Raw genomic sequence first — 26,394 nt, 5'->3', positions numbered from 1 at the left:
TTTTTTTTAAATAGTTTAATGCAATTTACAAGCTTTTATCTGATTATATATTATAGAAATTTCCTTTTTAGACTATACAGTTATAAGTATTCATGGTTTATCTAAAATATGGCTGGATTGATTTTAAAAAACCAGTTTTGATTTGTAAAATTTTACAGTTAACAATACGATAAGTACCAATTTGAAAATATATACAAACTAAATAACTATTATTAAACTGACTATGTAATGATTTTTTTTTTTAATCTAAAATCACATATGTTTGTTGTGTTTTAAAGTGATTTTAGTTGTAAATACACCTTTAAGTTTGATTTTTAATGACTAGAAAATTAATTTTGCAAAAAACAAAAACAGAATATTTTTAGATTTAACTTTTATTTATTTAGATTAATTTTGTGATTCAATTAAAGTTAAGGAATCAATGAAATGGCTATAATTTTTTGAGAAACTAATTTTCACATTCTCGTTGGGAGTTTGAACGTTTATGATAAGGAAGAATACTTCTTTAACTATTATGTTGATCTTCTTTAAGTTTTGAGAAAATGTATTAATATAATGAAACAATTTTAGTTTGACTTGTTGCCTGCTTTATTTATTTTTTTTTTAAAAATTGAACTAATTTGTCAAATGAGAAAAAAAAAAGGTTTTGTTTTCATTAAATAGAATTTTGAATATCATTAAAATGTTTAATTAATTATTAAAAAATCATAATTATATATCACATATATAGATCACATTGGCAAGAATAATTATAATATAATAAAAAATGTTCTCAATTTAGCTGTCGTACAATCTTGCAATTCTTTGCTCATTGTCTAAGTTATATATAAAATAAATTATATTATACTCATACATTGCGCGATGATTACAATGAAAAGTGTTTGTTACAACATCCGTTTATGTTTTTTATATGTTTTTTAAAAGTTTGGTGGCTTGAAAAAAATATTAAATTAATAATTTTTATAATAATTTTAATGTAATGATGTAAAATATATATATATATAATATATTTTTAATATATTTTTAAACAAAAAAATATTTTAAAAAAACATATTATACTATAATACCAAACACTCTAAATAGTCACATCACCAAGAAAATATATTAAGTATTTACAAGATTTTTCTTAGTAAATATATATAATTGACAGGCAATCCCCCACCTACACGTAGAATCCATAATAATAATTTAAAAACAATCTAAACACCAAAAAACAAAAAAATTCAATACAAAATATATTAAATTGTGTGTATCAAGTAATAAGTAGCGTGCAAAAGGTTCCATGAAGAATTTTCACCCTGAAAATCTCGAGTCTTTCTTAACAATCAAGCGTTTTGCCTCCCAAAAAAATCTTATTTTCCCATTGGTCATTCGAAGTTCACCCCTTATTCTAGGGTTTGCTAATATAAATAGGCCAATTTTTAGATATTGAAATTACGCCCATTATTTTTATCAATCAAAAGCAAACCACCCATATTATACCCCAATCTCTTTCAAATTATAATTCAGGAATTGTAATGGTATGTGTGTGTATGTATATCAATCATTGCTATAAAATCTGGTACAAAACTCAAATTAAGGTTTAATTATGGGTTGAAAATGTCAATTGACAAATTAACTTGAATCAATTAAATTTTTTTATAATAAAATAATTTTATTTTAGTGAAATAATTTATTTTAGTAAAACGATGTGTTTTTTGTAAAAAATTATTACCAGATCGCCTGATAATGATTAATAACAAACCCAACTCAATTCAAACCTTAAATTACCGTGTTGATATGATGGACTGGTCGTGATTAATAACTATGTTAATAATAGAAGAAGAAAAAATGAAATTAATATAAAAAAACAAGAGGGGTAATTAAGTAAGGGAGAAAGAATTAAAAAATTAATAACAATAATAAGGTGGGCGAGTTCGCCGAGTCTTGAAGGAATATCATCGTGCAATGCATGCATTGTTTTTGGCTTTCTAAACTTCCAAACTCATTCTCTCTCTCTCTCTCTCTCTTCTCCACTGTTATTTTGTTACTTTGCATGCACATGTTCTTCCTCTCTCTCTTTCCCCTAAAAACTCAAATTCTCCGTCGTCAATCCTCCCTCCGGTCACCGGCAACCGACTTGTCACCTGATCCACGCACTTAATTCACCGCCTTAACCAATCTCCTCGAACTCGATCATTATTACACAGCAGAACTTCAACTTCCAAACAACATGTCGTTGACAGTCGTCTCTAGTCAACAGACATAACTGAACTAGCTCTAATCTCTGTCTTCTGTCTTAGCAATACGAGGTCAGTTTTTTTAATATTTTGTGTTTTATTATTAATTAACTAGTTGGATTAAAACTAATTAACTAAACGCGATTAATTTTAATTCTTGGAGATTAAAATTAATTTCATAGGTTAATTAAATTAAAATAAAAATGGCGTCGTCGTCGATTAAGAGCTGCATGAATGCAACATGTGGAGTCTCGACGTCGAGTTCTGGCAGGTGGAGAAAAGGTTGGGCTTTGCGATCTGGTGATTTCGCCATTCTCTGCGATAACTGCGGGTAATTTTCTTAATTTTAATTAAATTTTTTAATTTCTTTGATATTCATAGCTTTTCTTTTTTTTTAAAAAAAAAAGGTCTGGTATTTATATTTTGCTAGGAGTTATTGACTTATTGCGTTAAACGGTTTTGCGTCCATTTTTTCTTTTTTTGGATATCTGAATATTATTAACTCACAGTGCGTGGAATTATTATTATTATTATCATTATTAGGATTCTTCACTAATATAGTGCCATCATTTCCAATTAATTTTTTTCTCTTGGGATTTTCCATAGTTGTCGTCCCAAATTTCTGTTAGAATTAAAATGGTCGAATTTGTTTGTAAGAACAGAAATTAAGAAGAGATTCCTGAAAGTGAGGAGCCTAAGTTGTCCTAATGATACTTAAAAGGACTCATTTCTTTTTCTTTTTGTTATTTATAAATTGGGGATGATAGAAAATAAGTTAACAATGGATTCTAACACATCATTTATCGACTGTAATATAATAAGCTTCATGGGATATAATAATTTTGATCCATAGTTATAATTGGGGATTCGTGTTCGTTACAGGTCCGCGTATGAGCAATCAGTTTTTTGTGAGGTTTTCCACTCAAAGGATTCTGGGTGGAGGGAGTGCACTTCGTGTGGAAAGGTAAAGTCTATTGTTTCTATCTGTCCTAGTTTGATCATGGTAATTCCTTGCATAAATTTAATTGGATTTGGTGTTGGCACTTGGCAGCGTCTCCATTGTGGCTGCATTGCATCCAAGTCTCTGCTCGAGCTACTTGATGGCGGGGGTGTGAACTGTACAAGCTGTTCTAAAAGTGCAGGAGTCAGTTCTGTAAGAACAATTTTCATAGGCATTTGTCTTTCTTTGACGTCATCTAGATATCTGATCTAAAGAGGATTTTCTTTTCCATCTTCACCTAATTAATGTACACCAGCCTGAAATGACATTCACTTGGAAAGAAAACTAAGGCACTCATACTGTAATTTATGGCCTACACACCCCTGCTAGCTTGTGAACGAGAACTATTCTTCGCAATGTTTAAATATGCTGAGAAAAAAAGTACTCTTCCTAATATATGATGTTTTTATGACTTCAATAACATTTTGCTTATGGTCCGTTGATGCCTTTCATGGAAAGAGTGAGTTCTTTGTGAAAAGATGTAACTATCTAGAGTTCAAGATACTGCTGATTCAGGTCAACAATCCCTTATGTTCATGTATTTGAACAAGCTATGCAAATGGTTCTTCCTTCATGTATTCATTATTGCTAGACCGTGCTTGAATTCAAGCCCTGCGGTTCTCACCGACTGGATCTTGGTATTTCAAGTGTAATGAACCTTATTTTGATACAGGTGAATGGTGATGAAAAAACTAATGGATTTGGTATGTCAAAAGTTGATGATGCTGGGGAACTGCAATCTGCTTCTGCTGACAACCAGTTAACAACCGAAACAAAGCTGATGCAGTTAGGTAATTGTATTGATCGTATTGCCACGAGAAATTTGCTCCAGTTACAGAGTAGGGAGACAGACGGGTCTTACAGGAAAATGAAACAGGAGGATATGCTACCTCCTGTGGGAGAAATTGCAAGTTCAAGTTTCTCGACTTTTAACCAAGTATCCAATGCATCATCTCAAACTGCCAAGCTAGAGATTCATAGAACCACTGCAGCAAAAGATTTATTTGAATCACTAGCACAAACAAACTTGAGTATCAGTCTTGGTTCTTCTTTAGGAAACCCAAATCCTTTTCCTGGAGGTGTTGTCGATGAAAGGGTACTGGCTAAGGCATCCTCTCCACTCCAACAGGGGCCCAGGTCTCGCCATCTATTGCCAAAGCCTCCAAAGCCAGCCCTTGTTATGGAAGCAAATGCGGGCATGGTCTCACAGATACGTGTTGCTAGGCCACCTGCTGAAGGACGGGGACGGAATCAGTTGCTTCCACGTTATTGGCCTAGGATTACAGATCAAGAATTGCAGCAAATATCTGGAGAGTATCCATCATTCTGATATTCCAATTTCAGATTTATTATTTCTTTTCCTGCTGAATCATGCATTTTAGCTTATGCTTTTAAGATTTTCGAGTTTTCTGATAACTTGATTGTGATATCCTTAACCATTTTATCTTCAAGTCCAAACTCTACCATTGTCCCATTGTTTGAAAAGGTTCTCAGTGCGAGTGATGCTGGTCGCATTGGCCGTTTGGTTCTCCCTAAAGCATGTGCTGAAGTAAGTTTTGATATTTGATGGTCATAATATTTGCACCTAAGAAATCATTTTGTTGATGACTTTGCTGTGTATAAGTTGATGAACCACTGTGCAGGCATATTTTCCTCCCATCTCTCAACCCGAAGGTCTTCCTCTACGGATTCAAGATGTGAAGGGGAAAGAGTGGGTATTTCAGTTCAGGTTCTGGCCTAACAATAACAGCAGGATGTACGTCTTGGAGGGTGTAACTCCATGTATACAGTCCATGAAATTGCAAGCTGGAGATACTGGTATCTTCTAATCCATACCTTTTCTGAAAATCTATGATTATAATATGTGCTCGATAAAATATATGCCTTTTGTTCTATCTGTTTCTATTCTTTTTCATCATGCAGTATGTCTTGACACAGCAGTTTAGCTCCCAGAAACTAAACATTTCAGGTTTCCATATTTCTGACAGAACAAAGTAGATAACATCTCAATAGTTTTGTATTATTATCCATAATTTAGAGCTTTCCAGTTCTCCCTCTTAAATAAAAATAGACCATTCCAATGCGATATTTGTTATGCTATTACTGCCCTAAAAATATTTACTTCCGCAAATTACAATTTAAGTTTGTTCCTAAATCTTAAGTGTAAATGGCTTCTTGGGAGACAGTGGTGTGTTTACTGTCATATTTATATCTATTGCAGTGACATTTAGCCGTATGGATCCAGAAGGAAAACTTGTCATGGGATTTAGAAAAGCATCAAACTCTATTGCAATGCAGGTAAAAACCAGTCAGTTTTTATGTTAGCAAACCTGAACATATAGTATTAATGCATATATTATCATATAAACAGGACACCCAACCATCTGCGATTCCTAATGGTGTTCCTTCAAGTGAAAGTTACTTTTCGGGTGTTTTTGAGAACCTACCTATAATAAGTGGTTACTCTGGTCTTCTCCATTCACTAAAGGGAAGCTCCGATACACACTTAAATGCACTGTCCAAACATCTGCATTCAGCTAGTGGTGATATTAGCTGGCATAAATCTGAGAAGCAAGAAGCCAGGACAAGGGATGGCTTGCTGCTACCATCATTGCTGGCTCCTGAGAGAAAAAGGTTGCGAAATATTGGGTCTAAAAGTAAGAGGCTACTAATCGATAGCCTAGATGCTTTGGAGCTCAAAGTTACGTGGGAGGAGGCGCAGGATTTACTTCGCCCGGAGCCAAGTATCAAGCCTAGCATTGTAACCATCGAGGATCATGATTTTGAAGAATATGAAGTGAGTAATCTCCCTGAAGTTCTTAGTTATTGTATCCATATACACCCATATCTAATATACATTCAATTGTTTTCCACCTGTATATGTGTGTATGAACATGTGCACACCATGATTGCATTCTGATGAAAAAAACTCTCATATATTTAATCTAGCATTCTACCGATTTCTTGTTCTGCACTTACTGATGGTGCCTAATCAACAATGTTACATGTAGTTATTATGTTTTAAACATTAAAGAGGCATGGATGTTTGGTAAATGGAATTGATATTAGATATGACTAATATTTTCCATATAGTACTGTAATAATTTATTGACGAGAAAGCAGCCGCGCGGTTGATTTCATTATTGTACAATGTTTTAACATGCAGGAACCACCAGTTTTTGGGAAGACGAGTATCTTTGTAGTTCGTTCTATTGGGTAAGAATCACTGCCATCTATATCATTAGTCGTTTAGCGTGTGAAGGTAATGCACTCGCAGATTGACCGAATTGTCCTGGTACAAGAACTAACCTTCTGACATGGGGTCTTGAAACTCTAATACAATGAACAAACCGAGCTCATCTTTAAGATAGATGAAATCAATTCCTAATCAAGATTATCAATCTGCCCCATGTCAGAATCGCTGTAAATCATTTAAAATGATGATTTTCTTTTCGGTGTACAACACACTTGTGTCATTTCTTAGAGTTGAAAGGCATTTACATCACTGAATGAGAAGAATAGTAATTAACTGCTTAGTCCTGAATCATTTATCAGCAGATATCTAAGTTGGCGAATAAGAAGATCAGGAAGACGTGCTAGTTTGTTGATGAAAATAATCTTTATGGTTCTTTCAGCTTTAATCTATGAAGAAGTTCCTGAGATTCTATCTCAAAGGACCCATTGATCACATTTTATATTGTTTTTAATGATCTCAATTTTGATTCCACCTCCGGTGGGAAATCATAACCTTTTCCTTTTTTCCCTTTTTTGGGGGTTCAAATAGCCTATTTCTGTCATTCGTAATGGAATTTGGCCGATGTTTCTTTAAGTGTTGGTGTGCTAAATGCTTCTGATATTAGATCCAATTTGTTGTCAGAGGACAAGAGCAATGGGCTCAGTGTGATAGTTGCTCCAAGTGGCGAAGGTTGCCGGTTGATGTTCTTCTTCCGCCTAAGTGGACATGCGTGGACAATGCCTGGGATCAAAGCAGGTCAATGATACGTCGTTGTCATTTCTGGATCCCCCCCTCTTTTCCCCCCATGAAATCGAGTGCCAGGTCGATTTACTACAAAGATTAATATGATTTTTTCTTCAGGTGTTCTTGCTCTGCTCCAGATGAATTGGCCCCGAGGGAGTTGGAAAATCTTCTAAGACAGAACAAGGGTATGAATCTATGATGCAAGCAAGCATCCCTTTTTCTCCTTTTGTTGAAAGCATACATGATGATTGTAGCTCACACTTCTCGAATCATTCATGATAGGACCTTCTCTGTTTACATGAAAAAAAAGAAACTTAAAGAGTTTAGGCTGTCGCATACTGAAAATTGTTGTGTAGACCAGACCAACCAAATTGGTTGCTTCTCTTCCAAGTTGGTTGATCGATTCATCACTTGTCCAAGGTTCATGCTGTCGTTTCTCTGTCGAACTATTTTGTTGTCTCTCTGGGTCGGGTAAAAGAATAGCTTAATCTCTAATGAGACTCCAAGTTCTATCCCCCAAGTGCTTAAACCTCAATGATCGTTTTAAGGATTCTGCTTGCACTTTCAACACAGAAGATTTCATCCATAATCTTTGATAAATGCATTAAAGCATGGTCATTTACTCACTGAAATATAGAATAGAAGTAGCGATTCCAATTTCATCCCATCTACCCGATACTTGACATCACCCAACCCGGCTGGGTCGGTTTTTATGCAATTTGACCTGGGTCAAAACAGGCCAGGTATGGGTGCAGGTGAAGGGTTTGCCCAACCCCCACCCAACCTTGTATTTTTACTACTTCTTTTTATCCAATGTTATACATATATTAAAAGGAATCCCTCTTCACCGTCGAATCCAATTTTATGTAGTGGTGGTAAATTTGTAATTTGATTTTTATCCTTACTCTCGACATGTTTATTACTTGATCTATCTATCATCATTTTTTTTTTTCTTTATTCTTTTGTAATATCTTTTTAGTTTTTCTTTTCATTTTTTTTTTTAGGGGGAAAAAAATATATTTGTTCTTTATTCTTTACACTTGAAATTTATCACTTTCATTTCAGCTATTTATACTCTTCTTTTTGCTTTTATCTTTGTTTTTTGTAATTTTTTTTCTTTACATTTTATTTTAAAAAATATATTATATGAAAGTAAAAGTAAATGATGTTTCACTATAACTATAGCAATTGTAATATTATTTTGTTTTTCTACTGTATTAAAAATTCATTTGAGATCTTATATATTTTTTTAATGTATATAATTTTCATTTTATTTTGTTATATGAAAACATTGATTTTTTGAATTAATAGTTGTGTTTTTTACTCAAGTAAAAAAACTTCAATAACGTCTGCATATTCATTCTTTTGTGTTAGAAAAAAAAAAAATTGACATAATGAGACGAGTCGAATAAAAATGTTAACATTTTTATTTTATTTATTAGTGTAAGATAGTTCTTGATTTATTAAATGCATGTGTATAAGTTTTTTTTATTATTAATTAGGGTTTTTTTTTTTTTTTAAAAACAAATGTTAGAAAAACTTGTATATTCATTAGTATTTGACCTGGGCTTCAATGATTATTACAATATTAAATTGCAATTCTTGTAAAAAATCAATTTAAATAACTAGCTTTATCTTATAATCAAAGTGACCTGATCCAACTAGGTGTGGGGACATAAGAAACCCGACCCGACCCATAGCCATCCCTAAATAGAAGGTTTCTTGTATAAACTGGAGTTCGTTCATGAGTGTGTTTGTCTGTCGTGTCCCTCATGAAATTGTTGTATGGTATGCATAATGAGCCACCAATTCATAACTATTTGCATGCTTTAAATTAGTTTTTCAAATATGGTAAGATATCCTTATGCTTTTTTCTTCTTCTTTTTTTTAAATTTTTCTTACATTTGAAAGAACTAAACTGATATTACAATGGCCTTGATTTTTTTATACAGATTTCAAGAAACGGAGAATTACAAGCGGCCATCGTCCAGCCCAGGAGCATGAATCTTCTGGTCTGGATGCTCTGGCCAATGCGGCGATCCTTGGGGACGCGGGTGAGCAAAGCACCACTGCTGTTGCAGCCACAACCAAACACCCCAGGCATCGTCCTGGCTGCTCATGCATTGTGTGTATCCAGCCCCCGAGTGGGAAGGGGAAGCACAAGCCTACATGCACGTGTAATGTCTGCATGACAGTTAAACGCCGTTTCAAAACCTTGATGATGCGCAAAAAGAAGCGTCAATCAGAGCGTGAAGCAGAGATTGCTCAGAGGATTCAACATATGTCCGGTCCCAAAGATGAAGCAGACGTAGAGAGTAGCTCTAAGCTTGCATCGACGCCTATGGATCCATCAGATAATGAAGCCAGGTCAGGGAATGAGTTAGAATCCAAAAGCCAAACCAATAATCTGTCAAACAAATTGGCCGACTCAGGCAAGGGACATCTAGATTTAAACTGCCATCCTGGCCGTGAAGAAGACTCACAAGCAGGGTTAGCACGAATGAGCATGACAAGTCTTCTTCAAGTAGCAAGCCTTCCATTGGAGACATACTTGAAGCAGAATGGTCTCGCAAGTTTATCCGAACAACAAGCAAGTTCTGCATCGCATGTACCACCACAAGCTGGGGAAAATGGAGGGAGAATTGATGAGGATTGCCAACCTGCTTCGGTTGCTCAAGAGCAGGAGAGCGGAGGCGAGGAGGATGATGAACCTGCACCAGACCAAAGCCAAAATGACCTTCTATAAAGTCCCTTTAAAGCCAAAACGACCCTGTATAATGTGCCCTTTTCTTTCTCTTTTTTTGCACAGATAAATTCCTAGCTCTTTTTTTTTTTTCCATGTGAGATGAGCAGTAATTTTTGTTTCTTTTTTAGGGTCTTTATTATAATATATTGTGTGACAAGGTACATGAATTTTTCTCTTTTCCCGTCCATTTAGTAAATTGGAGGTGACCTTGTGCCATGGCCATCGATGCAATACAGATGCAAGTCCTGTTTGAAATTTCGTTTCCCTAGTGTTTCTCTTGGAATTCGCATCTCATAAAATCTCTCCATTTCTCTCTTCCAATTGTCTGCTTCATATATTGTAAGATCAAACCCGACCAACATTCACCACATTCGTTCAGTATCTTCGTTCCCCCTTTTGAGTATTATGGTTATCTTCAGGCAAACAAAACCCAGGAGCATTCGTGCAACAATACGTAACCGAGAAAATCATGGAAGAGCCTGAAACATGGGTTTGGAAAACTATCATGTAAATAGCATTGTTGATTACAAAGAAACTAATTGAATCCAGTCGAACTAGGGTTTGCACTCTATCTACAAACTAGAATCCACTCTAATCAACATCGAGGGATGGGAAGGTGGAAGAACCACATTTTTATCTTTCTATATATTCTGTTGAATCACCAAAAAGGGCAAAAGAAAAGCCATTCAAAAAATGAAAAAATGCATATATTAACAATCAAAATCCTTCAACACCTGGCCTTCGAACAGCTGACGAAGATGATTTCCTGCTTTCTTGCCGTTCTAGTTCCTCAAGAGAGATAGTTGAGGAACAGGCACGAGGAGGAAGAGACGGAGGCAATGCTCGAGACCTGGTAGGGGAAATGGATGGCCGGGCTCTGGATGGTGGAGACGGTGAGAAACTTAACCTTGGTGCTGGGGTGATGATCCCATTGAGACTTGGAGATCTGGACATTTGTTTACCAGCAACTGCTGCTGGTTCTTGCAGAGGAAAGCGACTGGAGTATTTCATGTCTTGTATGACTTTGAGATGTTCCACAATGGTTCTCATAGTTGGTCTTTCTAAAGGATCCTTCTGAAGACATCTTAGAGCAATGTCTGCCAATGTGCCGGCTGCTTTTGCAGGGAAACGGCATTTTAGTTGAGGATCCATAATCAACGATAGTCGACAGTCATCAGCTAAAAAAGGCCGGGTCCACTTGACCAAGTTCCTCTCTTCTCTAGGATGACGGCTATCAAGATTTTTCCGGCCAGTGAGCAGTTCAAGAAGAAAAATTCCAAAGCTCCATACATTGCTCTTCGGTGTCAACAGCCCTCTCTCTACTGTCTCTACTGAGAGATTTGCGGCAGCCTGTGTGAGTGAAGAGAAATAGAAGGTGGTCAACTCCACAGAGCAAAAGAATGCCTAAACAGATGCTTTTACAGACAAATGAAGGCATGCAAATTTAATTGGAAGCCATCTCACCCCACCCCATGTGTGGAGGCAGAGCAAACCACTACTGATTTATTCAAAACAAGAAGAAATATCCTCGGGCCAGGTAAATCAGCTTACCGCTGTACTGTTAGAGATCTCTGTTTCAGGGATGTGGCCAACACAACCATATCCTGAAAGCTTTGCACTAAAGTCTTTGTCAATTTGTATGTTGGCGGTTGAAAACTCATTGTACATTGCCTGCAAATCAAAGGATAGCATCAGCAAATATAAAACTTAATGAAAACTAAAAAGCTTGGACACTACACAGTCTCCCACCTATTTACCTTCAGGGAAAAAAAGAAGTAACAAACAGAGGATTCATTTCAATTGGCTTGTAGATTCACAAATCAGGATCTATTGGACAGATTTAATCAATTAAATACTAACAATACAAAAGATAAAAAATGCTAACCTGTCATCCATATGGAAGTCTGCTAAAATTGTGAGCTAAACATAATATCATGCATTGTTTCATTGTTCACTTTATGTGGATCAAAGCAGCAATTTTTTACCTGGAAAGGCCCTTCTTCATGCAAGAAAGCAAGACCTTGCGCAGCACATAAAGCAATTTTCATCCTGGTATTCCAGTCAATGGGAGGGCCATCAGACCTTCCATACAGTAACCGGTCCAAGCTTCCATGATAAAGCCTCTCATAGACCAGCATTCTCTGGTCTGAGCCATCACGTGCATGATAACCAAGCAATTTGCACAAGTTTGGATGTTGCAAAGATGCAAGGGTATTAACCTCATTAATAAATTCTTTTAAACCCTGGAAGATCAATACACAATGAGTTTAATTGCAAAATATCAAGCCACTTCAAGTGTTTAAATAGGAAAGGAAAATGATAAATAACTCCATACATCTTCTTTAAGTAAAGCATAAGCTATCAGCAAATAATGCAATCTAAGTTCTAATTATATTCTTAAGCTAAAACTTAAATCATAGTGTCATGCATGAAAGAAAGGGATAAGATGGTTACACTTAGCACCTCATCTTTTAGCAAAATACATTGTGAATCCTTAGCAAAAGAAAATTGACAGTATTCTCTCCATCTACACAATTGCAAACATTCCTATATGATTTTTTTGGGGAGCAAATGTAAACCACAAACATCAGCTTTTCTAGAAGGCAGCTCACTAAATTGGAGTTTTTGCTAATCATGTGAAACAAATAACAGCCTATGTAATCCAACATCCCTTAGGCCAGAGAAAGGACTCTCGGCGTAATATTTTGAAGGAGATAGAAGATGGGGGGTGTCAAATGGATTAGACAAGCATAGCAAGTGCTTAGTTTACCAGTAGATGAATAAATTTCTAGAAATGCAAGACAAAAAAAGAAAGCTGTTCATAAATTTAAAGAATTATCAAAGCTCAACTATCAGCTGTCATCAACTGAAGATCTAAGAAAAATCTCTTCTGTGGCTGTACATAAACAGTCACTTCATGCATTACCTGAGGAGATGGGTTAAGGCGAATAACACTAGCTTCAAACTTCTTCGAACTTGCAGTATCATCTCCAAAGGAAGCCCTGAACATTATGGAAGAAAGACCTTCAGAGACGCATCGATCTGAGACGAAGTTGCTGCAAGCAGATTGAATTTCTTCATATGGAAAGTTCCTGAGTGTTCCACTGTATGTTCCACTGCGAGGCAGTGGCAACGGACCAGAAGCATAAAGAGAACCACTGCTATTCACTGATTTAAAGCTACTCATAGGCTTCAGTATAGCACAACCCTGAGGTGAAGGGAGTGGAAGAGGTTGTGGACCTGGTAGCCGTTGTTCCTTTGAAATTCCAATTCGGTTTTTTGACTCCTCATGCTCATCATATTCAGCTGATGCAAGAGCATCTTGTTCTGCTGCATCAAGGCTTTCTGGAGCCGATAATGCCCTTGCCCTGTTGCTAGGTACTTTGTTTTCTGGTTGAACAGGCTTCACCCTGGTCCGAAAACTAGGGGGTGCTGACTGCAATGAACGTGTTGGGACCTGCGGCTCAGGTAGAGTAGTTGGTATTTGCTCCTTAGGACTGACACGCTTGATGGAAACTGACGGCTCATGCCTTTTCTTTTTGTACTTTAAAACAGTGAAACAACCCATCTTATTACATTCAATTCTTGAAACCTGCAAGGAAGTCCTCTATGTTTCAGTAATGAAAAGAAAAAAAAAAAAGCTTAATTATCAATACCAACTTCCTAGGCAACAAAACATTTGGAAAATAATGCATGTGTAAACTACAGGATTAGATATTCTCAATTATTCACAATAGGGTTACAAATCCTAATATGACCAAAACTTCAAGGGCTCAAGTTGCAGGAATTTCCATGGTTGACCGTAATTATCCAACTGTATAACCAAAACGATCAATTCCTAACCTTCAGTGCTTCTATGGAAAATGCTTACTATACATGCCTTTACTCAGTGAGGTATCATGATAAGAACATTCAGGGACCTCCATCAAAGTTTCAATAAATTTAATCTTTTTAAATCAATGACAGCTCGAATTACACCTCAATTAATCAAAAACACTATAAAGGAAGTAAAATCATAAAGGAATAAGTTGGCCAGTGGGTTAATTTTGGACACCCCTTCATCACAAGCAGATCAAATTCCCTTAAATTTTAAGGACCGAATCATCAAAATTGCTATTGCAATCACAATTAACCTTGTATAACATACATCAGTGTTGCCAAAAAATAACAAAAGAACAAAACAAAATTATCCAACTTTGAGTTCTCCACACACAATCAAGGTATCTTAAATCCCCTAAAATGCCAACTAGACAATACGTTCCCCACCAATGACCTACACCATTAAATTACTGAAGGATTACAAAAAAAAGGCATACCCATTAATGCACTTTCAAAATAAGACAAAAGGCTACATAAATCAGCATCCCATCAACTGAACCAAACTACCAAAGCCCTGATCCAAAATCATCCCAACAAAATTTCAAAACTTTAAGCACCCAAAACTCCACATATCATCCAATCCTACTTCAATTTTCCTATAAAGAAAATCCCACAAGCAAACAAATAATACTTTAACAATAACATAAAAAATAAAAAACAATCAAGCAACAAACAAACATTAAACAAAAAAAGGTCACAACTTTACAATCCTTTAACAAAAATAAAAAGAACCCAACAGCTTCCAACTTAAAACAACCACAATTCTTAAACATTTAAAATCAATAATAAAATCAAACCTGTAAACACCAGCTCATGAAAAGCTTCCAACTTGAAAGAAGAGGGGATAGATATCGGGAGGGAGGAGAACAAAATAAGGGGAAAGGTGTGATTTTGATGAGGTAAAATAAAAACCCTTCACAAGTCAAAGAAAAGAAAGCAAAATGAGAAAAGGGGAAGGGAGAGAGCTTTATTTTATTAACAAAAGGTAGACAAAAAAGATGCTAAGGCATATTTAGTGTAATAGAGAAGAGAGAGAGAGAGGCAATGAGAGCACTGGTCAAACCTACCAAAACCCAGCATTTAATTACTCCATTTAAGATGTGATTATTGTCACCTACATTTTACAAAAATAAAATATTATATATATATATATAAATAAAATTAGATTTATCATTTTTTTAGACATTTGTACCCTCTATGTTGTCATGTTGAGTTATTGCTGGCTTGTTTTCCATTTCTTCGTGTGATTTTGAGTAATGACCTGATTGCCCTTTGTAGTTTGCAATGCTATCTAAGGCATATATGTTTATAAGAGTGTTTTTTTAAAAAAAATAATAATTTGCTAACAATGTGGATGCATCTATAAGATTTGAAAGTAAAAGGATGTGAAAAACAGAGTAACTTTTTGTTGAAAGGAAAAAATCTATTTTTCAAGTAAAAAATATTTATTTATTTCTTACATTAGTTCTTTGATTTGTTAAGAATTACAATTGATTTAAATTCATCTTATTAATCCATTAAAAATATGTATTCTAATAATGAGCCTTCAATGAACTAATAACATGCATAAATCTCTAAAGTTTACTTTTATTTAGAATATGTTTAATAATGTGGTGATGTTTAGTTGAAATTATATTTTATTTTAATTATAAATTTAAAAATATTAATTAATACATATTACAATTTTGTATGAATCTCATTATAAAAAAATTACAATTTATATTTCAAAATATAACCCCAGAAGCTAATAAAATGACAAACGAACACAAACTCAACACAAAAAAATTTAATCACCAACCCACTAGCTTATAAGGGTGTTTTGGTCTTGTGGGAGGTAGGGGGCATGTAAAATTGGAAAATGTGATGCCCATAACTGTAAATTCACAAGCTACATCGATTTTCAACGAAGAGGCCTCGATTGAAGTGACAGCTCAGTCAAACCTTGGAAACTTAATTATTTTCTTAAAAAAAAAGTTTTGAAAATTTTTGAATGTTTCAGTGTGGTCAAAGAGACCCATCAAGATAGGTCTTTGACTCAGAAGATTTGTCCCCGTCAGATTTGCTCGTGGCGGAGAGATCAACGGCCAGCATGAATCCACTTAAAGCCACTGTAGGTCCCACACCGAATAGAGACTTGGCGACTCCATCACGCGCCATGTAAGCGTGGGGTTCACACCAAAGGGGGGGATCGTGGGGGCCATACGAGTACTTTTTACTGTTCATCTTCATGGCGCGTGTATTGGCCTGCTTCTAAAACGCGTGGTGGTCTTAACTTGACTTAACCTGGCTGGTAAAGTCATTACAGACAATATAAGGACTGCATTAATTGAGGACTCTGGTAAGAAAATCTTTCCCTGCTGTAATCATAGTTCATCTTATCCTATTAGTAATGGGCCAGACCTTGCGAGCCCAGATTACATGTCTTAAAAGGAGGCAAACCCATCATGCTCAGCGGATCGACCCGGATCTTAAACGGATCAGGATAAAAATTAAACTAACTTGATCAGAACTTATTAGTCGATAAAAATTCAATTTTCAGCTTGTTATTTAAAAAAAATATATATATTATCTAATTTTTTAAAATAATTTAATAATTTATATATAATAAAAACTTAACTTTTGACCCATTTTATTTTTAATATTTTTATCAAAATAATATTATTTTAATTCTTTTAAGAATTTATTTAAGAGAGTCCAGCTTTACAGCTATAAATGAAGTAAGATCAAAACAAAGTATTTTATGATACAAATTTGATATATCTATGGATAAATAAGATATTATTCATAGTTTTTACTTTTTATAATAATTTTTTAATGCATATTTTAAAAAATTGATAAATGTAATAAGATATAGTAATGTGATGTTCTATGTTAATAATAAGAATAAAAATAATATTTTTTAAATACCTGAGTTTGGCAAGGGCAAAACATGGTTTGAGAAGAAAATATTAATGCTAAACATCAAGAAAAAAAACACTCTAAAAATAAATAATGTGCAAAATCATAATTTTAGAACGTGTTTAGAAATGTAATTGTGGTTGCTTTTTAAAGTAATATTTTTTTTAACATCAATACATCAAGATTATCTAAAAATATTAAAAATATATATTAATTTAAAATAAATAAATAAATAAAATAAAAATTATATTTTAAAAAAATATTTTTAAAATTCAGATACAAACAAGTTCTCAAGAAGTGGGATTCATTCGTAAGGTTCTATTAGAACAACGAATCATTAGAATTCTTAAAGGTTTTTTTTGTTATATATTTTTAATGTTTAATATCACGCGGGTGAAAAAACCTTCTCGTCAGGTTAGGTAAAATGGGGTTTTTCGGAGGGTACAACTGGTATTTACCGAGTCGGTCAAGTTATCATTAATATGTTTGTCTTCTCAGCATAGGGCCGAAGACAGAGAAGTCGAGCCTTGGACAACATGTTCAAAGAAGCAGACTTTGAAAAGTAGGGCGTCTTTTCTCTTGGGCTCAGGGATTTGGTCTAAAGCTTTCGGCTATAAATTTCGTGTTATACTTTGACCAGGTGAAGATTTTACAAGACTCCAATCGAGGCACAAACTCCAGCCAAGACATTACTGGGCCAAGAATTTGCAAAACCCTGTTCAGATTTGCAGCATCATCTGTCATATATTGATTCATATAACACAGGAGCTATGGCCAATGGTCATTTTACTTTGTGTCTAGGAGGCTTACACTCTCACACTAGTGGTGTCAGACACCGGGTTTATTATTTTTATTTATTTATGTAGGATATCTTGATTAATTTATGTGCATTATTATGAAGTTAACGACTAGGTAAGTCTCTAGTAACTATCAATATTATCAACCACAAGATTTAAATCTGAAAACATAAAAAAACCTAAATTTTTTAGTTCCAAACTCTTACTTACTTGGCCGGGTTTTATTAACTTTGACGTTAAATAACCATTTGTTTATTAATATTCAAACTTTCAAACAATCACTAATAGAAAGAGAGAGGTACCTACACTCAAATCATTTTCATAGATGTTGAGAAAATAATGGTGTGGGAAAAATGCACATTGATTTTTCTTTGAACAATAGGCATGTGTGGTGTGTGGTTAAAGATAGACAAAAGAAGAAGAAATCACCTAATCTAATCAAAGAAGAATTGATTCATCTACAACGCAGCATTAAGGCTATCATTCATAGGATAATTGGGATGTCAAGTCCTCTGACTGCACCACACCCATAGATTGGCAAACCTTGAAAAAATTACCTGAAAAATGTCAACTTAGTCAGGCAACTAACCATCTGGCAAAATCATAACCAGAAGGGCTAGAAAAGAAAATGAAAAAGATGATAATACCTGAGAAAGCTCATATAAGCACCCAGAAGAGGCTGCATAATTCCATGCCCTCCAGACAAATTCTGAGACCAAACCTTGATCATAATTCATGTACTCGGCTAAACGAAACATAACTGCACAAACTGCAGTTGCCATTGTTAAAAACACCAATAAAGTCAAGGCCTTTCCCGTTATATATTTCTTGAACAAGAAAGCAAGAAAGAACAAGACAGATGAACCATGGATGATAATTCCCTTCTGATTTCTCTCACAGATTGATTCTGAAAGCAATGCCAGTGTCCCGACCAGCAAAGATCCAATGCAAGCTGGCTTCTGCAAACATTAATCAATACTCAGAGATTCGTGACTTTAAAGACATTATGCATATATAATAAGAGAATTGAGTGAAGTGACATGATGATTCAATACTACCTTGTAAGAAAACTCTCTCTGTCGATCCACATGTAATTTACTGTCTGGGTTTTGAAGATTTTGGGTTTTCTCTGCTGCAATTGCCTGTTTCTTTGAAGGTAAAGTCTTGAACTTTTGAAAAAATCTGAGGAATTTAGATTTCAGAGTTCTTGGTTTTTTCCATCTAGGAATTGAATTCCGAGATTCTGTATTCACTTGGAGGAAAAATCTATGGATTCTAAGAAAGATTGAGAATTTGGGGGACTTCCAGATGGGTTGATCTGTTTTTGTTGCTTTGAATTTGAAATGGAATTTCTTGGCTCTAGCATGTACTTTGATTTTCCAAGTTTGCTGCTTCTCTGCTTGCATTGTATGCAGACAAGCAGACTAGCCAAAAAGAGAGAAAGTGGAACAGTGGGTAACCAGCAAATTATTAAAGGTTTTACTAGCCGTTGAAGCGCTGGGTTGCCCTAGACAGAAAAGGTTAGCAAAAGCATAAAAAATCAGATAGGAGAATTGGCCCTTTGCTAGTCACAAAAGATAAAAATTCGTGCCACCAGTTGAACCGACAAACACACTTGGTTTGGTAAGGTAGATTTGTTATTATAATAATGAAATCTTTTCAAACTAATTTTTATTTAAAAATATATAAAAATAATTTATTTTTTACACAAGTACATTAAAACAATCCAAAAATCTATCAAACTTTATAAGGGAATGAAGAAAAAAATTGAAGGGTTAATGAAGGGAGGGGCGGCAATGAAGCTATATATAGAGGCAGAGAGGAAGGATGCATCATCTGCCTCTGTGAATGCCTTATAAACTTCATATCCCATTTATTGATATTAGAGATAATTTTCGATTTTTCTTAGAAGTTTTATCAAAGAGATCTCTTTTGAAAGTTCATGTTTATGACTAATTTTTATTAAGTAAAGGACACGGAATATAAAAAAATAAAATATTTTATATTTATCAAACCAAGTCAGTTATTGACTAGGTTTGGTACCGTGATTCGCTGCAGCCTGATGAAAAGCCAACTATTACATATAAAAACAAAATGAGCGTTATTTTTCCCCTCCATATGATGAAATATTTAAATAGAGGATTAAGAACTCGATCAGGTTATTATATCACATTCATTGTCCACCTTATAAATTAATAGATGAAAAAAGACTGGTGTTGTTTGTTCCACCTAGCAGGCGAAGAGTGAATTGGTCACTCCGTTTAAATGGTGATGTAGTTAAAATAAAAAATAATTTTAATATGTTGTCTTTTTAATATATATCAAAGCCAATTTTAAATATAAAAAGATGGACTATTAAAAGAATAAATTGTAAAAAACAAAATAAAGAGTGAAATGAAAAGATTTATTGTGTTGACCTGGATTAATACATGAAATTTATAATTTGGATAAATTACACGACCACAAAGAGTTTATCCAATTTGACAACATGTTTCTTTCTTTTTCATTTTCTTATTCTCTTCCTTGTTGGGCCTTGAATGAGTCTTAATTAACCTTAGATTGGATTAAATCTAGAATTAAAATGAAGAGTTATAAAAGATTTAGAGATGAAATTTATAAAAATTATTTGATATTGTATTAATCATAGTCAACCTAAGTTAATCCACAAAACTCACAACCATAATCATAAATATAATCTCATTTAAGTAATTCATTTGGATAATATATCTATTTCTTTTCTCATCTCTTACTCTTTTCTTGGTCAGATCTTAATTGGGACTTAAGTAGCCACAAGTTAAATGAATTTTGAGATTAAATTAAAGAGACTAAATTGAATTGACCTAAAATAATTGGCATAAGACTGTCAATGTGGCTTCGACATTATTTTCTTTCCTTGCATCAATTTCCTTTTATTGTCTCGATATTCTTGCAACAACATCAAAAAATATTATAGCTGTTCATGATGTTTTTTTGCGCGCGCGCACACCACCAACTATTGTAGAAAATGCCATTCAGTTTTAGTCTTTACCAAGACAGATGCGTGGGACCAAGACAACAAAAGCAAACGTAATCTCTTAAAGCCAAACGATAATAAAGAATGAAGTTGTATTTTTTTTATTTTAATTTAAATAAAAAAAAGATGATTGATAACAAGGGGTTAAATTGTATTTTTTTTAAATGAGGGATAAATTTTTTTTTTATGTATTTGTTTGCCATTAAAAAAGTTGATTAACAAAAAACACTTTCCGATTAAATAAAAATTTGACTTGATTTTCATGAAAATATTTTTTTTTTATTTTGTACGGAAAGCGTTTTCCAGAAGTTGTAAAAAAATTAAAAATATTATATTATTTGCTAATTATATTAAATTTGGTCCTCAAACTTTTAATTAATATATATTTTGTTTATTTTTTTTAATCTCATCCCTTAAAATTTGATTTAATTTTATTTTTATATCAACCTTGGTCTTCATTTTTATGATTACTATTTGCTTTTCTCTTATTATTTTTTAATTGAAATTTTTTATTTATCAAATTTAGTCCTTATTCTTTTGATTGTTACTTATTTTATCTAAAATAATTTATAAAATTGTAATTATTATTATCTTAATTTCACCATCTTTTAATTTTTTTTTATTTGTTAGATTTGATCTCCATTATTTTTATAATTATTATTTATTTTATTTAAGATAATTTATGAAATTATATTTTTTTCAATTTGATTCTCATTCAACTTTTTAATTTATATGATTTATTCCTTATTATTTTAATAAACTTAAAAAAAAAATATTAATAAGCTATTTTTCAGCTCATTTTTCATAATACAACCAATTACTGAAAAGTGTTTTCTGTCTTATTTTCCATGACACTACCAAACATCGAAAAAATAATTTACTTTTCAAGAATTCACTTTCTATCAAATAAACAGGGTTTTAGAAAAAAAAAACAAATATTCAAGTATGGCCAGTATTATCAAGAGATTAATTAATTATTTTTAAAACTAGAGTAACTATTTCCCGTATTTAGAAAAAGTAGAGGGAGTAAATTTATAATTTACTCTAAACTAACCACCGTTGCTTCCCATAATTATATAATATTTATTATTTTCAACTCTATTTGATTTTGTTTTTAATTTAAAATCTATTGGATCCCGACGTTATTCTTAATTTTCACATACCAATCAAACAATTGTAACACTTTACCTTTCAACCATTTTTCACGCTCTCAACATTTCCTAATATTTAACTTTTAATTTTGTATTATGTGGAGTTATAGTGTATTTTTCAAAAGTATTTTTTACTAAAAAATATATTAAAATAATATAATTTTTATTTTTTAAAAAATAATTTCTGACATCAACACATCAAAATGATCTAAAAACATTAAAAAATATATAAATTTAAAGCAAAAAAAATAAAAAAATAAAAAATTTATTTAAAAATATTTTCAAAACACAAAAAAAAAAAAACATCTCAATTAATGCTCCAACTATTCCAAAAATATCCCTTACCAAACCAAACTAAATGAGATAGAAATGGCCTCATAGTTGATTTGATTAAAGGCTATTGGTTTATAGAGAGATTAATTGGGTTTTGTGCTTTGCAAATGGAACCCTAACCCTCTCATTATCAACAAAGTAAACCGTATTCCATGTGATTCCAACCTTCATTACTTGACATAAATCGAATCCCCACAAAACACTAGCATTTGTCAAGCTAGTTGGATCATCAAGAATGACTCATGGGGTAGGGGCAATAAAGCTGTTTTTGGTGACGTGGTTTATGATATTTTTTCAATAGTATATTTTAATTAAAGTATTATTTTTACATTTATATAATAAAATCATTAAAACATAATTAAAAAAAATATCAATTTAATAATTTTTAAACAAATAACATTTAAAAAAATAATTTCAACCATAAAAACCCGTACCATCAAAAATGTTTTGTTGGTTACTTCGATTTGTTCAAAAATACAAGTTGACACGTCACTCATTCTGCTCAAGAAAAATACAAATTAATTTGTGACTCGATCAGTCCAATAAAAACTCAATGATTCTTTTTTTAAATTTTTTTTAAAATAATATCATTTTATCTATCTATTTATAACTAGATATTTAACCGGGTAAAACCCAAAAACAGGTTTAGGAAACTATGATAATTAGAGTAGTCTAAAAAAGTATGGGAAATAGCAGTATTCACTTGAGAGTTGAGACAACAGTTAGGTCTGTTCATTAAGAAGGTGGGCGGCCCATTGATTAAGGCAGCAACTTTCAACCATATAAATGATTTTTTCTTGCGTTATTATCCTGATAAGCATGCATTTTCCATGCTTTTCCAAAACCTTTAGCCACCTCTCCAATTGTTTGTATTCTAATAAAAAATTGTTAATATAAATTATAAGATGAACACGACATAGAAGAAATCAATCAATCAAATGGTGAAATTGACATTAGGTGGTCCACATTTTAACAACAACAAGTGATATATCCTCATATCCCCAAAATTTTTTTTTTTTTTTTTGAATCCAGCCCAGTAGGTTCATCCATAAACTTAGGGGTTAATTCAGAACAGTTTGTAAAAAACCATGAATTTTTTGTAATTTTTTTAAAAAATTTAAATTAATCCAGGTTAATACGGTAAAAACAAGCAAATTCTTGAATCGGACCAAGACTTAGATTAAGGGTCTATTTGAGAACGCGGTCCAAACAGCGGTCCCTCAATTTTTGAATTTTTTTACTATTTTTTATGTTTTTTAGATCGTTTTGATATGCTGATCTCAAAAATAATTTTTTTAAAAATAAAAAAAATATGATTTTAATATATTTCTAAATAAAACACACTTTGAATTGAACCGAGCCTTAAATTAAAGGTTTGTTTAGAAGCGCGGTCCAAACAGCAGTCCCTCAAATTTTAATTTTTTTTTATGTTTTTAAATTGTTTTGATGTGCTGATCTCAAAAATAATTTTTTAAAAAATAAAAAAATATATAATTTTAATATATTTTTAAATACATTTTGAACCGCAACTATTAGTATAATAGCGAACAAACATGAGTTTCCTAACTATGGCATAACATAGTTTTCTAATATTCCGACTCTCAGGGACCTGGCCAGTCAGCTGGATGCTCATGTAACGCTGACTATTCCCATTCTAAGCAGGGAAAAGGTTCTGAAAGTTAGAAAACCCTCCATGACCAAACAGGGCAATCGATCAGTTTTCTTACAATCATGGAATACTTAGCATGCCAAACATCTCTTATGTCATAATGTCAGCTACGTATGGCAATAAAGAACCATGAAAAAAGGGGGCAAATCTTAAATTAGTCTAGAATTCGTTCTGCACACGCATCAGCAATTATAACCCTGCTGCCACCATTCTTTCCAATTAACTTGCTGATTAACAATCTAAAAAGTAATTAGCAAAATTCTTAAGAACTTGCAATATGGCCTCGGATTGTACACTCAAGTGAAGCATTAATTCTCAACTACCGATACAAGCTGATTTAATGCCAACCACCATGTTCTGGCCATCCACTGGCTACAATATTCAACCAGGCCCTTAAACTACTGTACTAACATTACCTTGTCGGCCGGGATCGTTTTCGCCTGGCCGTGTTTCTTCGGTAACCTCCTGTGCTGCACCTGAATCTGTGGTATGTTCAAGCAATGAATGCCGACAGTTCGGGCACGACGAGTGTGACAAAAGCCATGTGTCTATGCAACTGACATGGAATCCATGGTTGCATTTCGGAAGCACCCGAACTTTCTCTCCATCGACGAACTCCCCTAAGCAAATTGGACATTCTGTGGCTGCAATACTCCCTCCTGCTCCATAGATCGCCACTGGGATCTGGCGTAAATCACGCTTCTTGAGTCCTGTGGCAGCTAAACGCGCTGCAGTTTCTTCTGTGGTCTCCAAGGCAAACCTGCTACTGCAGCGCAGAAGGCAACGCACGATTGAATTCAATCCTAGCGCACCGATTAGTGCACATAGCAAAGCTGCTAATATAATCACCATGTTGGTGTCGAAATTCGTCTCGTTAATGTACGAATCATGGGTTCTGTTCCCGTTAGCCGGTGGCACATCAAGCGGTACCGTATCAAGCATGCGGCGATGCATATTGACAATCAATTAATAGGAAGAATTCCCTTCTCTTTCTCAGCCACTAACAGCTTGAAATCTTTGATCAGTTTTGGTACTTGAAGGAGAGGAAATGACTCACAGGAAAAAGAAAAGAAAGATGACTTCTGAAAGCTTGGGTTGATTTCTTGAACTAAAAAAGAAAGGATGTCTGCGGTTGGTTCCCTTTGAGAGTTCCTTGCAGCAATGTTGTAAAGATTCCAACTAGAAAAAGACACACGAAGAGCATCTTCTTTGTGTCAAAGATAAGAAGAAAAAGCAACAAAGTGAAGCGTTGGAGATGATCAGTGGCTGTTATCCGAATCAAGGGGACCGTTTTTACTGCAAGATTCCCAGCTTCTTAATCAGAAATGGTCCTGTCTTCTACATGTATGTGCTCAGATAATTTCTCCCTGAAACCGAAACCGAAACCGAACAATAAAGCAAAAGACATGACCGGGATTGGAACTATACAGCAAATTATCAGCCTTACCTGACTCTTGTTTCTTTATCATTGGCTACTGGCTACTACAATAATTCATGCTTGCTGCTCATGATCTTGACCAGGCGTGTAGAGAGGGTATATAACTAGGTGTCGGAAGGGTTTAACTTGAATTAAAAGATTGAAGTCTGTGGAGGGGTCAAGACGCTAGGAGATATTATGCTAAGATACAAAAAAAATCAAGGGAAAAAAGTAAGCTATAAGTGTAGCAACTTTGCCTACCTAATCATGATTACCAAGCACTACTCTAACTTAAAGCTTACTCAAGTACCGAATCTAAACCTAATCCCCTTAATTACACAGTTGGACATTTCTGGGTGGAAGCAGCAGATGATCAGTTCCTTGTTCATGTGACTTTTTACCCAGATGATAAGTGGAGAGGTTTGCTGCCACCATTTCATTTGATCATATATCCCTTTTGACATCATATAAAGGTTGATATGTACGATGATTAAGGATTATAAAGACGAGAGAAATCGTCATCGCCCCTTCAAAATATCGCTTGCCCTTTTCCTACCATGATGCAATACTTTTTGCTCGCACATTCAGCTTGATTTTTTGTGGTTGCTGAAAGCAACTTGATCTGAATCAGGGCAGGAGTAAAAAGATAGGGTAAGATTTAGGTGTTTTGTAGGCAGAGAACATTTTCCAAAGTACTTGAGAGCTCATAGCACTTTGTTCCATCATTAATATCATTAACCATGTGTTAATTAACCTAGTTAATATAACTAGCCAATGTCCCAACTCCCAGCTCCCAACGTTGTTTTTTTTAAACATTTTTTTAGAGAATCATAATTCTTAAAATATAATAAACAATAAAACCTAGTGTCTCCCCCAAGTTTTCAAGATTAACTTGAAGCAGCTACTGCTCAAATGCCCTAGCTTCAACTCTGTGTTTTGTGGCCCTATAAAATCAAACTAGGCAAGACAAACAGCCCTTAGTACGTGGCAAGGGGAACAGGGGACTGGTCCGTGACGATCGACGAGTCTAATTTTGTGGGGTTTAGACGGTCAGGTTATGTTGCCAGCACTAGACTCATGGATGATACGTGTGAGCTCTTGGTTGGGACAATTATATGCAAGTTACATCAAGTGGGGCCATAGCAACTATGCAAGAGATTACAACCACTTCCGTAAATCTAATCTCGTTGTTTGTGGAGTTAGGTAATGCGAAAATAAAAACAGTTGGTAGTTACAGCAGTTCCAATATATAATTTCCAATACCAAATTAAGTATTATGTTTGTAATAAAATG

General features: G+C 33.9%; 3 protein-coding genes and 1 long non-coding RNA gene across 5 annotated transcripts; 1 reads left to right on the top strand and 3 right to left on the bottom strand.

Moving 5' to 3' along the window:
• The first annotated feature begins 1,938 nt into the window (after positions 1-1,938).
• On the top strand, positions 1,939-10,203 carry LOC118035604 (B3 domain-containing transcription repressor VAL2). 2 transcript variants are annotated; one of them, XM_035041206.2, is made up of 13 exons: positions 1,939-2,291; positions 2,402-2,550; positions 3,102-3,183; positions 3,271-3,372; positions 3,893-4,533; positions 4,672-4,768; positions 4,863-5,037; positions 5,441-5,517; positions 5,591-6,016; positions 6,386-6,435; positions 7,097-7,210; positions 7,316-7,383; positions 9,151-10,203. In XM_035041206.2, the coding sequence occupies exons 2-13, from the start codon at positions 2,423-2,425 to the stop codon at positions 9,942-9,944; spliced, it is 2,754 nt and encodes a 917-aa protein (XP_034897097.1). In that variant the 5' UTR covers positions 1,939-2,291; positions 2,402-2,422; the 3' UTR covers positions 9,945-10,203. The 2 variants fall into 2 exon arrangements, with proteins under 2 accessions (XP_034897097.1, XP_073261280.1); XM_073405179.1 differs by having other exon boundaries at positions 2,383-2,550.
• A 228-nt stretch (positions 10,204-10,431) lies between these two features.
• Positions 10,432-14,862, bottom strand: LOC118035605 (probable serine/threonine-protein kinase PBL1). The gene is made up of 5 exons (XM_035041207.2): positions 14,621-14,862; positions 12,871-13,536; positions 11,930-12,187; positions 11,496-11,615; positions 10,432-11,294 (listed from the first exon to the last, which is right to left on the bottom strand). The coding sequence occupies exons 1-5, from the start codon at positions 14,636-14,638 to the stop codon at positions 10,662-10,664; spliced, it is 1,695 nt and encodes a 564-aa protein (XP_034897098.1). The 5' UTR covers positions 14,639-14,862; the 3' UTR covers positions 10,432-10,661.
• Positions 14,863-17,821: 2,959 nt separating this feature from the next.
• LOC118035606 (uncharacterized) lies at positions 17,822-19,112 on the bottom strand. Its single transcript, XR_012168109.1, has 3 exons — positions 18,577-19,112; positions 18,166-18,477; positions 17,822-18,075 (listed from the first exon to the last, which is right to left on the bottom strand). It is a non-coding gene; the product is annotated as an uncharacterized lncRNA (long non-coding RNA).
• A 4,756-nt stretch (positions 19,113-23,868) lies between these two features.
• LOC118035607 (RING-H2 finger protein ATL74) lies at positions 23,869-25,557 on the bottom strand. Its single transcript, XM_035041209.2, has 2 exons — positions 25,132-25,557; positions 23,869-25,051 (listed from the first exon to the last, which is right to left on the bottom strand). Exon 2 carries the CDS (start codon positions 24,636-24,638, stop codon positions 24,078-24,080), a length of 561 nt encoding a protein of 186 aa, XP_034897100.1. The 5' UTR covers positions 24,639-25,051; positions 25,132-25,557; the 3' UTR covers positions 23,869-24,077.
• Between the last annotated feature and the right edge of the window lie 837 nt (positions 25,558-26,394).

This window comes from Populus alba, chromosome 16 (genome assembly GCF_005239225.2).
Source record: "Populus alba chromosome 16, ASM523922v2, whole genome shotgun sequence".
Taxonomy (NCBI): Eukaryota; Viridiplantae; Streptophyta; class Magnoliopsida; order Malpighiales; family Salicaceae; genus Populus; species Populus alba.
Note: the sequence above shows the minus strand (reverse complement) of the source record. Positions and strands in the feature narration are given on the sequence as shown.

Excerpts from the sequence above, each read along its gene's own strand:
- LOC118035604 (XM_035041206.2), top strand. The coding sequence starts at position 2,423 with ATGGCGTCGTCGTCGATTAAGAGCTGCATGAATGCAACATGTGGAGTC. Across the intron at positions 4,534-4,671 it reads TTGCAGCAAATATCTGGAGA|TCCAAACTCTACCATTGTCC; the intron begins GTATCCATCATT and ends TTTATCTTCAAG. Across the intron at positions 7,384-9,150 it reads TCTTCTAAGACAGAACAAGG|ATTTCAAGAAACGGAGAATT; the intron begins GTATGAATCTAT and ends TTTTTTATACAG.
- LOC118035605 (XM_035041207.2), bottom strand. Across the intron at positions 11,616-11,929 it reads ATGAAGAAGGGCCTTTCCAG|GCAATGTACAATGAGTTTTC; the intron begins GTAAAAAATTGC and ends TTTGATTTGCAG. Across the intron at positions 11,295-11,495 it reads AGATCTCTAACAGTACAGCG|GCTGCCGCAAATCTCTCAGT; the intron begins GTAAGCTGATTT and ends TCACTCACACAG.
- LOC118035607 (XM_035041209.2), bottom strand. The coding sequence starts at position 24,638 with ATGCATCGCCGCATGCTTGATACGGTACCGCTTGATGTGCCACCGGCT.